The sequence below is a fragment of the Schistosoma mansoni genome, chromosome 2 (assembly GCF_000237925.1).
Source record: "Schistosoma mansoni strain Puerto Rico chromosome 2, complete genome".
In the NCBI taxonomy this organism is placed as follows: domain Eukaryota; kingdom Metazoa; phylum Platyhelminthes; class Trematoda; order Strigeidida; family Schistosomatidae; genus Schistosoma; species Schistosoma mansoni.
The window spans coordinates 24,698,465-24,714,510 of NC_031496.1; the positions used below are offsets into that span (position 1 = coordinate 24,698,465).

The following is a 16,046-nucleotide window of genomic DNA, read 5'->3' on the forward strand; positions in this document are numbered from 1 at the left end:
TTCTTTTCCATTGTTTGTCAGTGATAGTATGAGTGAAACTGACAGTTATCAGTTAGCATTACACATCTATCATTGTTTTCTACAGTATAGGTTTTTCTATCAGATATGCAATTATGTAAATATGAAACTAATGATTGTTGCACACAGCTTCCAATATAAAAACTGTAACTCCTATTTTAAATATGTATGCAATGTTTCATGGTGTAGGAGTAGGTTGGAAGAAAGCTAGGGGCGGCCAGATCAAAACGTGGCACAAATCCATGAAGTCACTGACAATTGGACTGAGCCATGCTGGTAGGTGTAGACTACCTGGTTGGGATTCGCGAGATAATAGTAATCGATGGTTAGAGACCTTGAATGACATGGCTCAAAATCGTTTGCAATGGCGAAGGTGCATCCAGTCTTTGTGTTCTGCCAAATTCAAATCTTCTGAATTCTTCATGTCCCTTTCATTTTTCTCTTTCCAAATTTTTTCATTGTATTATACTCCTTGAATAACATCTTCGAACCCTAATTTTTCACATAAAGCTTATACTCTTACTACTTGTACCACTATGGGATTTGAATCGACAACTTCATCTCCGTGTTAATGTGGTATGACATCTCGAACTGATGTACGTACGTACGTACGAAGTTCTACGCTGTGACTGACTGATATGTATGCAAAATACTACTTGGGTGTTTTAACTAGAGTAACTAAATGAAGATTCGAAAACACATAATCCAATCATGCAAAAGTCAGTTGTCTTGGTAAATGAATCACAATGTTCATTACTCAGAGCTTACTACATTTTATAGTTAATCACATTCATTAACATTGTACGAAAACTTTTGTATGGATTTCTACAAATTGATATGTATGATTGTTGAGTGTAAATTGGCATAATTTATATTATTTTTACACGTGTTAAACAAAAGAATTATTATTTCATGTGAGGTACTGTATTTAGTTATTGATCTAGGATACACATACATCCGTACCCTTACACCTACATGTTGTTGTTGTTGTGGTGGTGGTGGTGATTTTGTATATTTTCTGATGTGTTGAGCTATTTTAATACTGTTTAATGATTAAATCAGTTTTTTTGTTACTATTAGATTTTAATTAGTTTTAATATTTCAAATGTCACATGTGTTCCATTCATGGTGTTTATGATCAAATTAAAAAAAACAAACGATTGCGTTTTTTTACATGTTAAATTAATATTATTAGGGATCATTAGATAGATAAACATTTACTGATTCCTATTTAAAAGTTACCCATATTCATAATATTCAAGAACTATTGTATTATCCGGTATCTGCTCTTCGTAATGCATACAGCAATTGGTTGATGATTATTGATTGGTGATCAATGATATGTTTGTTTAGTCCTTAGTGTTGATCGAATTTTAGTGGTGGAGCTGTAATATGTTATTTATTTATTTATTTAAACACATAAATATCGGTACAAAGAGGCACCAGATATATATGCGCCACACAAATCAAATGAGATATGTGTGAGGGCTGTGATATTGCTCCGATGCCCAAACCGAAGCAGGTGGTTTTCTTAGGGGACCACACCCGGAGCCTTTGACCTAAAGATCTGATCCAAAAGGCAGTGGAACATCGTGAGGAAATGCAGTCCCATGGTAGCCGGTGACCAACGATTGATTCATACGCCATTTGTTCCCTCAGGATACTGGAGCCCATGTGCACCATTGGTTTGGAATCAGGGTTTGCCAACTCCCCTAGGTGGACTTTCCGTATCCACTAGCCCGGTTAAAGCGCCGGACATTCGCTTTTCGTCCTCTCAATATCGTAAACAACACCCCGTTTGCGAGAAGGCAGTGAATAGGTCTTCCCTGGCAGAAGCTATGTACATGCGGCCATATGAGAGCATTTGGAGAGGGAGAGCGAACTCTCCCCACTCTTGGCCGTACCAGGGCATTTGGGGGCAGCTGTAATATGGCTGCTGTTCTAAGTAATTTGATATGATGTGAACTATGTGTTACTATCGTCAGAAAACCCTGGATCTAGGTTTGATGCTAGTAAGTATTTGGCAAAATGATGTTTATGTGATTATGAGATAACTGATTGTCACTGTGGGATTCAAACCCACATCACAACTTAACTTATCAGTCGGGAACGTTACGATCGAGCTATTTGAAAAAGAATTGTATTCAAATGTTTTTTATTTTTTTAATCTTCTGTTTTAGCTTTCCTACACAAGTGTATCAGCTTTGGTTATTTGGAGACCTACTAGTGATACTGAACCTATACTTCGATTTCTTTTTGTATCACCAAATGCACATCAAACACGTATTTTGTCAAGTCTTGATGCATTGATTACTGGTTTCATCTACCTTCGTCATCCTAAAGCTATCCCAGCAGAGTTCGAACGAAAACGACCACCACAACCTTTAAGTGCTGGTAATTTCCATATTTTCTTTGTTATGATGTATTTTTGACAGTACTATTTTCTATAGTATAATTCTGTTTAAAACTTTCTATTGGTGCAATTTTTTATTTATTTATCAAAAAATACAGCTTCACGTCGTCCAACGATACCAGCAACACACGCAACATCTGGTAGTAATGAAGGTAGTGTCAATTCTGTAGGACAAAATCATCATAATACTACTGCTTCTCGACCATCTCATGTCGCAAAGAAGGCAACAACAACAAAGACAACACAGGATAATACAGCACATCGGCCTCCATCGTCTAAAACACCTGCAAGCAGTAAAACGCAAGCTGATGCTAAACCTCCTGTTCATAAAACGAATCAAGTGGTTAAAAACGCTGATGTTGTTGTAGAGTCACCATCTAAACAACTCGAAGTTCATGATAATGGTAAGTAAATACTTTTAACATACACTATGATTAGTTGGATGAAATTTTAATATAAAACTCTTAAAGGAATATAATCTTTAGAGTTTATACATTATAAAGCCAAGTAAGGAAGTTTTTGAAATGGTAACAGTAATTCCAGCTGTAGGCTTTCTGAAATATCAGTCAGTCAGTCAGTCACAACGTAGAACTTCGTACGTACGTACATCAGTTCGAGTTGCCATACCACATTAGCACAGAGATGAAGTTGTCGATTCGAATCCCATAGTGGTAGAAGTAGTAGGAGTATAATCAGAAATCCAAAAGATTAGGGTTTGAAGAAATTATTGAAGGAGTATAGTACAGTGAAATAAATTTGGAGAGAGAAAAAGGATAGGGACATGAAGAATTCAAAAGGTTAGAATTCGATAGAACACAAGGAGTGGATGCACCTTCGCCATTGCAAACGATTTTGAGCCATGTCATTCAAGGTCTTTAACCATCGATTACTATTATCTCGCGAATCCCAACCAGGTAGTCTACACCTACCAGCATGGCTCAGTCCAATTGTCAGTGACTTCATGGATTTGTGCCACGTTTTGATCTGGCCACCCCTAGCTTTCTTCCAACCTACTCTTACGCCATGAAACATTGCACGTCGGCGCAGTCGATGGTTGGGCATACGTAACACGTGTCCCAGCCATTTCAACTGATGAAGTTTCTCTACTTCATCAATCAATTTGCCATCCTTACCTAGTACACGTTTCCTAACGACTGCATTACTTACTCGGTGGTCCCAGGATATACGGGCAATGCTTCGAAGACACCTATGATCGAATACTAGTAGCCCACGAATATCCTCTTCTCTTATCGGCCATGTTTCACTGCCATAAAGTAGGACGGAACGAACTGCTGCACAGTAAACCCGTCCTTTTGTTGCTAGACGGATATCTCTCCTACGCCATAAATGGCGCAAGTTGGCGAAAGCTAGACGAGCCATCTGTATCCGTGCTGAGATTTCGTCACACACCAGACCACAGGGGCTGATGAGATTCCCAAGATAAGTGAAGCTGTCAACACGCTCAACTACTTCACTCCCTATCATTAGTTCAGGTGTCGATGCAACCCAATCCTGAAGTAACATTTTGCACTTCGAGGGAGAGAATCGCATCCCGAACATGCCTGCATTGTTGCTTATAGTGGTCAGAAGACTCTGCATTTTGTCAGCGTCTTCACCGAATAAAACTATGTCGTCGGCGTATTCTAAGTCAACAAGTGAGCCTTCCGGTAAAAGTTCAACTCCTGGAGGTTTAGCTGATGAAAGTGCTATCTCTAAAAGTATGTCAATGACAAAGTTAAACAAGAATGGGGAGAGTGGACAGCCCTGACGAATACCACTTGAGGTAATCAGTTCTGATGACAGTTCGCCATAGGCTCTGACTCGACCAGTTGTGTTCGAGTAGAAAGCCTTTATGAGGTTAATGTACTTCTTTGGTACTCCTCTCAGTGACAAACACTGCCATAGAACCTCACGATCCACGGAGTCAAATGCCGCCTTAAGGTCAAGAAATACTACGATTTTTTTTATTTTAAAAAAAACCATTTCTGAAATGTGTTCCAGACTGATAAGATTATTCAACGTCTTGTAAATCTCATGGTTTTTTTTAAAAAAATTTTCACACTAACATAATAACTCAGTTTAGCTTTTTAAAAAAAACACAGTTATTCCAAGATGAATAAACTTTCTGATTGTACCAAAACCCTAGCTTTTATAACATGGGAACACGAATGACCGCAAACGAGAAGTTGATTTATGCCAGTTCTAAAAACAACTTGGCCTTCCAAGTTTTTTTCTTCCAATTTAATTTTTAGTGCATAATAAAAATTTTAATTTTATTTATAGAAAAATATTTCAGTTTGTAAATCATTTCTGATGTTAAGTCGATAGATTTAGTGCTTGATCCGATTTTGTTGTTGTTGTAAAATCCATTCATATTCATAAAAGAATTTTGTTTTTCAACGGATTTTTATCTTTAATTTAGTACATGTATGTGTATATATAATAGACTGTTATTATTCGTTTAAAGATTCCCAAATGCCCTGGTACGGCCAAGAGTGGGGAGAGTTCGCTCTCCCTCTCCAAATGCTCTCATATGGTCACGAGTATATAGCCTCTGCCAGGGAAGTCCTATTCAATGCCTTCTCGTGGCGGGGGTGTTTTTTGCGAAATTGAATAGACGAAAAGCGAATTTCCGGCACTTTAACCGGGTCGGTGGACACGGAGGGTCCATTTAGGAAAGTTGGAAAACCCTGATTCCAAACCAATGGTGCACATGGGCTCCAGTATCCTGAGGGAACAAATGGCGTATGAATCAATCGTTGGTCACCGGCTACCATGGGACTGCATTTCCTCACGATGTTCCACTGCCTTTTGGATCAGATCTTTAGGTCAAAGGCTCCGGATGTAGACCCCTGAGAAAACCACCTGCTTCGGTTTGGGCATCGGAGCAATATCACAGCCCTCACACATATCTCATTTGATTTGTGTGGCGCATATATATCTGGTGCCTCTTTGTACTAATATTTATGTGTTCAAATAAATAAATGAATAAATAATGTTAAGTGAAAATTTAAGATCCATGATCAGAATATAAATATGGGTTAGATAGAGTGAAAGAGATATATGATAGTGCAATTACAATTTGATCATGATTATGATATTAACCCTAAATGTTTTAATTACAATGATATACACAATGCAATGCTTGTTACATACATCTAACAACTTTGTTTTACAAATATATAAGAAATGAAGTACAGAACTAATGAATAAAATCAGTTAGGTTGTCCCGAATTTCGTCTTGTTTTGTGTTTTTTCGCAATAAAAACGCCCCATTTTTATTGATTCAGTAGTTGAAAGGAATTTTCTTGCCTCACTATGATTGTTGACTAATTCACTAGGATATTATTATTTCATGTAGAAATGAATAATAAACGCCATGAATTATAAATTAACTTTGTGTACATACATTACATACAGTACATGCATGAATCTATGTACATATGATCAAGAATTAACCTTCATCCATGATTTGAAAGTAGGATTATATATATGTAAACTGTGGTTTAATAATCATTTATAAGTTAATTATCCATAAAACTTTTATTTGGTTATAGAGATAGTAACACTAATTAGTTTGAACTTGTGAATTTGAAGCGAATGTTACCGCATATGTGAACTTCTACTACTATTATTACTGCTTTTTATATAAAAAATTGATTAATTGAACTATTTGTGTATTGATACTATTCTGTTGACATTTTTCCACCGTTCCATCTGACTAAAGCTAATATTTGTATTGTTAAGTATGTATATCTTCGAAGTCTGATCATCCCTAATGGGTTGGTGTCTGACGAAATCTCAGCACGGATTCAAAAAGCTCGTTTGACTTTTGCAAACTTACATCACCTATGGCGAAGACGAGATATCCGTCTATCAATTAAGAGACGACTATACTGCGCAACAGTTCTCTCTGTTCTACTTTACGGCTGTGAAACATGGCCATTAAGAGTAGAGGATACTCGTAAGTTACTAGTATATGACCACAGATGCCTTAAAAATATTGCTCGCATCTACTGCGATCACCAGGTAAGTAATAGTGAGTTTAGACACAGGGTATTAGGAAATGATGGTAAATCAGTTGATGAGGTCATGAATCTTCATCGACTGAGATGGTTGGGCCACGTGTTACGTATGCCTGAACACCGATTACCACGACGCGCTATGCTGACTAGTGTGAGGGATGGTTGGAAAAGAGTTAGAGGCGGCCAAACCAAAACGTATCATCAGAGCATGAAGTCACTAACTTCTAGTCTGGGCCATGTTGGTAGATGCAGACTACCTGGTTGGGGTCCGCGTGACTATGGTAACCAATGGTTGGAGACTGTGTGTGACATGGCTCAGAATCGATCACAATGACACAGGAGTATACACTCTTTATCTTCCCTTAAACCTTGAGATTAAAATTGCTTCATATCTGTCTTCCTTCCTATGCTATATCGACCACTAAATTAACTACTTCTATGAATCCGGTGTTCATCTTGTTGTGCTAACGAGGTATGGCAACTTGGACCGATGCATATATGTGCCTGGTCCTATGTTGTAGCTAACTGACTGTTATAAGCAGCATGAAATCTAGGACATATGTGTTCTGTTTCAAGCTGTTACAACATTGCAATATAGCAAGTTAATAAGATAAGTACCAGAATAGTAGGACTAGTAACAATATCAGTGATATTAGGGAAAATTAAGCATAAACAACATAATTCTATGGTTATGTCACCCAACTTCTCGAATCATTGGTTACTATAATCGCATGTACCGTAACCAGTTAGTTTGTACTTACCACATGCCCCCGGACCATAGGCATTGACTTCATGAACTGATGTTAATTCTTGGTTTAACCGCCATTATCTTTTTCCCAAACTACTCCTGTATCAGCATATATCAGGCATCAAAGTATGGAGTGGTTAAGCATATGCAATACATATCCAAATCATCTCTGTTAATGAAGGTTCGCTATTTCATCAGTTGATTTACAATTCTTACCTTATTTCTTAAGAATTTTTGTGACAAGCTTAAATTACAGGTCATTCAATACATTTTGAACAACTGTTTCAAATAAAAATAAGTCTGGCAACGAACAATTAAAAAGAATCAAGTGTCTTTTTTATATTGATACCTGTATGCTTCCCTTTTACTCGCAATCAATCATTCCGATAACTTGTTTACTAAAATCAATAAAATTATATTTCTTCAATTTCTCTCTCTACAGAAGTTTCTACACCGAATTCGTTACCTTCAAAATTAATTACTGAAAGTTCCAATATTCATAATATATCAAATAATATTATCAATGGTGATATTATGCATAAAACAAATGGTTTTACTCATGATCTTTCCGATTTTGAACCTTCTGTTAGCTCAGAGCAAACGAATCATGATTTATTGACTCATGATATGAATTTAATGAAATTACAAGATTATAGTGAAAATGTTTTGATCGCTGCTGATAATCTTAATAGTAATAATAATGATACTAGTGTTAATAATACTAGTAATACTAATAACAATTTAAAGGATAGTAATCAAATGATGTCACCCGGTTTAGATGAATATGATCCTATTGCATCATGGGGATCACCTCAGAATTTGCCTTTGCCGCCTACAGGTAACAGTAAAAGTAATTTTTATGAATTCGATTACCTTTTATACATGGTTTGTTAATCTTTGGTTTATGTCAGTGGTAGTAGTAGTGTGTTTGTATGATTTGTAATAGCTTCATTACTCATTTAATTGTTCATACATCCAGTTGTATAATCGTTCACGCAGTAATTATAAATATTCATTATGTAACTGAAGTGATATTTTTCGCGTTCTTGAAAGACTTATATTATTTAAAATACTTGGTTGGGGTTCTCACGACTGTTGTAACTAATGGTTAGAGTCTCTGTGCGACGTAGCCCAGAATCACTCACAATGACGTGAGTGCATACAATTTTTGTCTTCTCTTAAACCGTAAGATTAAAATTGCTTTATATTTTTCATTTTACGAACTAATTCTTTCTCCCTGTATCATATCCTTATATGAAATGTTTTTTCTTTTACTACCATTCAAGTAACTGCTATGAGTTTGGTGTTCATCTTGCTGTGCTAATGAGGCATGTAAACCTGGACTGATGCATATATGTTCTTAGTCCTACGTTGTATCTGACCAACTGACTTGAACTTGATATCTTATCGAATGTATCATTTCTTGCATGATTGTGATGCGATTGTTTTCACTGTAACTGGTTTTATTTTTCACATATTTTGTTTATATCTTTTTCTCTTGTTTATTTTAAGTAATGTGACAACAAAAGTTAAGCCTAATGGAATTAATTAGCCATGAATGCGATTGGAGAGTAAATGATCTGTAATTCCCGTATCATCTTCCAGTCATTTATTTGCTAAATGATTTCTAATCATGTTTATTTTTTCGGTTCAATATTTTACATATAAGGTTGTTCTTTTCTCTAAGAAGAAGCAGAAGCTGTTATGTTCATTGATCTTTAAAACATTTGTAGTGTTTACGCCAGTAATTCGATCTACTACGTAGCCATCACTAGGATTTATCGGTTTTATTGCATAGTAATAATCAGTTGGCTTTAACAATCTCCAAATTCCTTTTCATTTTATATCAAAATGACCAGTTCAGAACAATAGGGAACATTGAACTGACGATAGACAAAGCACCTTATATATATATAGTTTATATCTGAAAAGAAAAACATTTGGTACAATTGGGAACCAAAAGAATGCGCCATAAATAATGGAATGCTAATTTGTTTTCATTTGACGTAATAAAGGCAAATAAAGAACGTAAAATCAATAAACAAATGAACAAAAATGTTATTTAATGCAGTAGTAGTGTACATTTCAGTCGAAAATATTTATCTATATCTATATGATTTCGATACATATGAAGTAGATTTCTATCGACTAATCAGATTTATCTTACTTATTGATGAGAAAAAGTGACCATAAAAGACAACAAGATTACCGCTGGCCTGTATCCCTGACAGTATTTCGAATCTTCTTGTCGATTCCTATTTTCTATCTGTTATTACCTCTAATAATGTTGGATTTATCTAGATAGTTTCACTTGGCGATGTTGATATAATGTAGCATCTTAAACCGATGCATGTGCACATTAGGTTCTACGTTGGTTATAACTAATTAACTGAAGGATTAGCTTTTATTCTGAGCTTATATCTGATAATGTCTATCACAATCAATCATTCGCTAATAGGCAATGTAGAAATTAACATTAATGCCTATCGGTTCAAGTCGTGTTATAACTCAACACCTCAGCAGTACATCATAAAAAAGAGGAAAGGAAATAAACGTATCAATGGACGTAGTGGGAGAAACTAAGCGTGACAATTATCGAGTGTTTACATGGAGTAAGTGATATCGAAAACTAAAAAAAAGAGTAGTGGAATGACTTCCGATAAACTCAATATCTAAGGAAGAAATTATCAGCATGTTTACAAAAAAATATACATCTCAGTGGCCGAGTGAATAACACGATGGCGTTTGAAGCGAAAGGTACTGGGTTCGATTCCCAGAGTGAGCATCAACTCTGAAGTGCAGGTACATCCAGCTGACGAGTCCCAAATGGGACGAAACGCGCGTCCTGGATTTCACTGCTAGCCACTATCCATCTTTGCTTACCATGCTTGTGAATTTAGGCTATATCGAGGCAATACTCACAGTATTCACATATGCCAATTAGAGACTGACCAGTTGCAGTCCTAACACATCAATGGGAAGATTCAAACAAACAATACTAAGTGAATTTCATCTCTTAAGTTTTTTTTAGTGATTGGGATTAATTTTGTTTTAATCTTATTGTTTTCATTCTATACAGGTCCAGAAGTTGGCAAAAAACCTGAAACAATCGCTACAACAAACGGTGAAAAGAAATCTGCATGTATGACAACATTACAGTTGTTATCGTTACTAATCTTTTTTGTTTGATTATTATTGTATGAATAATTAATAATGAGTTATTGATGATAAAATTGTCAAAACTTTAATATGGTTTATTTTTTTCGTATGGAATTAATATCACACGGATTCAAAAAGCTCGTTTGGCTTTTGCCAACTTACGTCACCTATGGCGAAGACGAGATATCCGTCTATCAATTAAGAGACGACTATACTGCGCAACAGTTCTCTCTGTTCTACTTTACGGCTGTGAAACATGGCCATTAAGAGTAGAGGATACTCGTAAGTTACTAGTATATGACCACAGATGCCTTAAAAATATTGCTCGCATCTACTGGGATCACCGGATAAGTAGTAGTGAGGTTAGACACAGGGTATTAGGAAATGATGGTAAATCAGTTGATGAGGTCATGAATCTTCATCGACTGAGATGGTTGGGCCACATGTTACGTATGCCTGAACACCGATTACCACGACGCGCAATGTTGTCTAGTGTAGGGGATGGTTGGAAAAGAGTTAGAGGCGGCCAAACCAAAACGTATCATCAGAGCATGAAGTCACTAACTTCTAGTCTGGGCCATGTTGGTAGATGCAGACTACCTGGTTGGGGTCCGCGTGACTATGGTAACCAATGGTTGGAGACTGTGTGTGACATGGCTCAGAATCGATCACAATGACACAGGAGTATACACTCTTTATCTTCCCTTAAACCTTGAGATTAAAATTGCTTCATATCTGTCTTCCTTCCTATGCTATATCGACCACTAAATTAACTACTTCTATGAATCCGGTGTTCATCTTGTTGTGCTAACGAGGTATGGCAACTTGGACCGATGCATAAATGTGCCTGGTCCTACATTGTAGCTGACTGACTGACTACATAATGATGATATGATGCCCAAATATAAGACCTAACAATTAAGTCTTATTTGATTGTGGCATAGGTTACCTAAAATTTAATATTCCGAATATTAGTATGTTATTTTATTACATGGAAAACGATTCATCTAAACGGTGATGTTTGATTTCTTACCATTTGGAAGGCTAAAGTCACCAATACAGTCACTTGGTCACCTTATATCATTGCTCATCGTCTATCGATTAGCATTCTATTGAGCCCAACTCCTATGTCTGTCTTTATCCTTGATTGTTTATTTGTCAAAAATTTAATTTTGATTCTAAATATTAAACCTTTAAAACTGGTTTGATGACAACGTTGAATCGCCTAAATGTTCACTTTACATTTGTATAATGGTGGATATTTTTCTTCCAAAAAAAGCGATCAAAATTTTAGAGCAAAAATACTTGTACTTGAATCGGTTTCTTGTCAACAAAATGTTTGTCATATTATTTATTTCTGGTTGTCTATGTGCATCATGCTCTGAGTATGACAATTTCCGTCTGATTTTACTGACAATAAATTATTTTTTTGGTTGTTTTCCTCCCTCTTCTCTCTTCAGCTCATTTGACGAGGAGAGTTACATCTGTCAACAGTAGTAGTGGTAGTACAGCATTGGGTGCAACGAAAACTGGTAAGTTTATGATTGATGAACGGACATTATTATTATTACTATTATTATTATTGTTATCATTATTATTATTATTATTAGTAGTAGTAGTAGTATCGTTATTGTTTCCTGTTTTCCGGTTTGTATTTGTGTGGTTTACATTTTTTGCCATTTCGTTAGTTTTTTTTCAATATACAATAACTGGTCATTTAAGCGAAGGTTATAAACCATATTATGTTTGGAGTTTACATACATCGTCAGAAATTAATACCGGTAGATTCGAGTCCTCAATTTTTGTCGGAGACTGAGATTTAGTTAGATGTTTGTTTTATGAAACTCTTGAATCGGATTTTTGTGTGAAGTTTATCAACTCTTTTCGATGTCTCTCAAAATTGTGTCCCAATTGGTAAGGGTTATATTTAAAAGGTGGATAATGGAGCCCTAGAACAATTGTGTTTTGGGAACTGAAGTTTTTTCGATTTAATCTGTTTTAGACTCAAAGTTTTATCCTCAGAACATTTGTTCACAATGGTATCGACATGGTCTCTGGAGTTCTCGCAATTGTCTAGTTTCCGAAAACCTTAGCTTCTCGTCAATTTAATTCAAATGACATATTAAGTTTCATTCATTGTTTTAAACATTGAAACCGTTAAATCACAACCATACATGTTTGAGAATGATAAAAACTACATTTAACCGTTAGAAGTTAAATTTATCGAAAGCCCTCACATAAAGTGTAATCTGTATTATATGAGCCCATATTCAGTAATAGTCAACAATAGTTATTCAATACATTCATTTCTATAGTTTTTTAGCTCTCAGGTATAAAAAATCCTGGTGAGAAAGTTACCTTTGATGATTCCATCGAAGAAGATTTAGGTACCATCCGCAACTTACCACGAATGCATATCCATTGAAATTCATCAAAAAAATAAACGATTCGGGTTAGAACCAAGTCAGAGATAACTACAGTCCTCCAGAAGCATGTATTCCTGAAATTAAAGTTCTTAAACGACACTCAGTGAACTAATAACACAACGAGTAATAGAAGTTATGCATGAAGCATTTACTACAGCTAAACTGTGTGTGTGGTCTATTGTACAACCGTCGTATTATTAGAACCAGAAACAAGGTCATCCTGAATTCCCCTCATTTATGTGTATTTATCAATTCAGATGTTCGGGTAAAGCTTTCATAGCAGAAGCAAAATTAGAGAAATCCGCGATCGATGTTTTGTAGAGGATCCTAATGGGTTAAGTGAAGGATATTTGAAGCTAATTAAAATCTCTATGTAATCACCCAATTAATTCAGGACATCAAGTAGACGTAAACAAATTTTTTTCAATTTTATATTTTTCTAAAGCTATCAACATCTGCCTTAACAAACCTGACCACTGGATTCATAAAGCAATTTGTACATCCACTGTTCTTTTCTATTTGTCTTTGCTCTTGTTTTAATTGTAATTTTCAATAGTTGTTGCTTGGCTAATAGTTTTCCTTCATATAAAAAATTAGCGATTAACACAGTTAATCCATCACATGTTTCAAAGGTGATGCTCCAAACTCAGCCAATTGAATTGTACGTAGGAAGAAGTGGGGTGGGAGGACTGTGGTCTCACGTAGAAAAGATCTCATTTCTTTTCTTATTTTTCAATACTGGTAGATAATGGTCGTTTCTAGAAGCCTCCGATACAAAACTATTGGGCTTATTTGACCAATAATTGGAAATGCGTTGCTCCTTCTCATTTCGCTTTGTATTAATCACATATTACGAAGTCTGAGGGATTTTATAGAAATAATGGTAACTATATGTACTAAATAATTGTGTGAACTTCCAAAGTTTAAGTGCCCCCAAATGCCCTGGTACGGCCGAGAGTGAAGGGCCACGCGAATATATAGCCCCTGCCAGGGAAGCCCTACTCACTGCCTTCTCGTGGCATTACTGTTGTTTACGAAATTGAGAGGACGAAAAGCGAATGTCCGGCGCTTTAACCGGGTTGGCGGACAAGGAAAGTTCACCTAGGGGAGTTGGAAAACCCTGATTCCAAACCAATCGTGTACATGGGCTCCAGTATCCTGAAAGAAAAAAAGGCGTATGAACCAATCGTTGTTCACCGGCCACCATGGGACTGCATCTCCTTAAGATGCTCCACTACCTTGTGGGTTAGACCTTCAGATCAAAGGCTCCGGGTGTGGTCCCCTAAGAAAACCACCTGCTTCAGTTTGGGCAGCTGGGCAGTATCATAGCCCTCACACAAATCAGATGAGATTTGTGTGGCGCATATTTATCTGGTGCTTCCTTGTACCAATATTTGTGTTTAAATAAAAATAAATAAAATAATAGTTCGCATTGGATAGCAGTGTATAAGCATATTTTCTTACCATTTGTTATTTATATTCGTTGTATTTCATTAATCTCATTTCTCTTTTTTATTATTGCGCCTTGAAAACATATCTTGGCGTTTTTTCCAAATGAAGTCTTTGTTTTTAAACTTATCCTTCTTTTTTCCTGTATTCTGCTCATAGGTCGTCTTTCTCTTGCACCTCGTGTTGGTGGAATACATTCGAATACAAGCAACCAGCCAGTCACTTATCCTGCTGGTTATACTATTGCCTCTGGTCATGCTCCAGGTACAACTAAGGCTCCTCCATATGACAAGGTCAAACCGATTTATGTTGATGTCGCTTTCCTACCAGGTAGTGGAAATTCAAATTACGTTGATGCTGAGTGGTTTAAACGTGTTCGAGCTCGTTACTATGTAGCCACTGATGTAAGACCAACATGCTCTCTTCTAGAATCCTTAGTCGTAGGGAAAGAATCGTGGAGTGGTGATGATGCACAACTTGATGTCTCTTTAATATTGGCTTATGAAACTGAGGAGTTATTAATATGGCTCGGTGTGAATGCTGGACGTCTTAACAATTGTCATGTTAATGTTGCCGCTGTCATTTCACGTTCATCTATCCAAATATTAAATGAAAAAGCTTCAGCTGGTGGCGATGGTCCTCTTAACTATCCAGGCTATCGTATAGACCTATGTTAAGCAAAAACGTGTCAGCATGTCACTAACGTACATAATTCATTTTTAACTGATGAATCTCAGTCATCTTTTCATCAGTTGTATCGGCTTTAAAAAAACAATAGTGTTTCATTTCTATATCTTCATGTGTGTGTATGTGTGTGCATGTGTGCGTGCGTGTGTATTAACGCGAGCAGCTATCCATCCATATTATTACATCAAGAAATAGGATAGGAATCTTACAGTATGAAAGTGTTTTTCGAAGACATTAGAAAGTAAAAAAAAACATTGTGTATGCGTCCCTCTCTGTGTATATCGATAAACTTTTCGACTGGCTTCTCAGTTATTTTATTCGATTGGTTTTTAAAGAGTTTATTATATTGACGTCGTTCACTTGTTTCTAGTTGTTGCTGTTATTGTCGTTATCGTCTTCGTTGTTGTAAGATTCAGTCAGTTTTTACCTATGAATTTTTAGGAGCTGCCTCATATATACTGTTTCTCATTATTATTTCTCTCGCCCACTCGCACATACATTTATATATATATATATATATATATATATATATATATATACATATATATAGTAAGTTTATTTAAATGCATCTTTCTTTTAATGTGCATCTGCTTCACGATCGACTTCCTTCACATATTCAACAGTTTAACTAACGCTTGTAATATTTCTCTCATTTTAATTGTGTGTATGACTGGGTGGAAGATGTTGCTTCTTTGATGAAAAAAAGGGACTAAATATGCATTATATATATGCAGAGCCAAACGCATTTCTATCTCTATTCTGGAGTACAAACTTACTATTATTACCGTTATTATTTATCTATATATGCCAATACTATATATATATGTATTGGTCACTGCATTCTTCTTAACACGCACATAATACATTCCTTATTCTTATTGCTATATCATTATTATAACTCATATAATGCGTTGTTTCTTTCTTGTTGAACAATGAAATTAATAAAATTAAATCTTTATATTCATTCTTCCACTTCTTGTTGTTACTAATTCAAGTTATCTACACTGGTATAACGGCACAGAATGAATCACTATTCATTTGAATAAGAATGAACTGTGTAATGGTATCGTTTAAAGACTGAGTATACAGTTTTATCTACTCATCTGTAAGTCACATGTTTT

General features: G+C 35.8%; 1 protein-coding gene across 2 annotated transcripts in view; it reads left to right on the forward strand.

The window, feature by feature from the left end:
* Smp_135080.1 (putative microtubule-associated protein) overlaps positions 1-15,540 on the forward strand; it is a gene marked incomplete at both ends in the record, with an annotated part of 32,175 nt that extends 16,635 nt beyond the window's left edge. The window contains 5 exons of one of the 2 annotated variants that reach the window (XM_018796178.1): positions 2,199-2,412; positions 2,530-2,835; positions 7,647-7,867; positions 7,952-8,054; positions 14,398-15,540. In XM_018796178.1, the coding sequence (XP_018650416.1) occupies positions 2,199-2,412; positions 2,530-2,835; positions 7,647-7,867; positions 7,952-8,054; positions 14,398-14,915 (1,362 nt within the window). The remainder of the gene's footprint in view (positions 1-2,198; positions 2,413-2,529; positions 2,836-7,646; positions 7,868-7,951; positions 8,055-14,397) is intronic. The other variant, XM_018796179.1, reaches the window with a different exon arrangement.
* Positions 15,541-16,046: the final 506 nt, after the last annotated feature.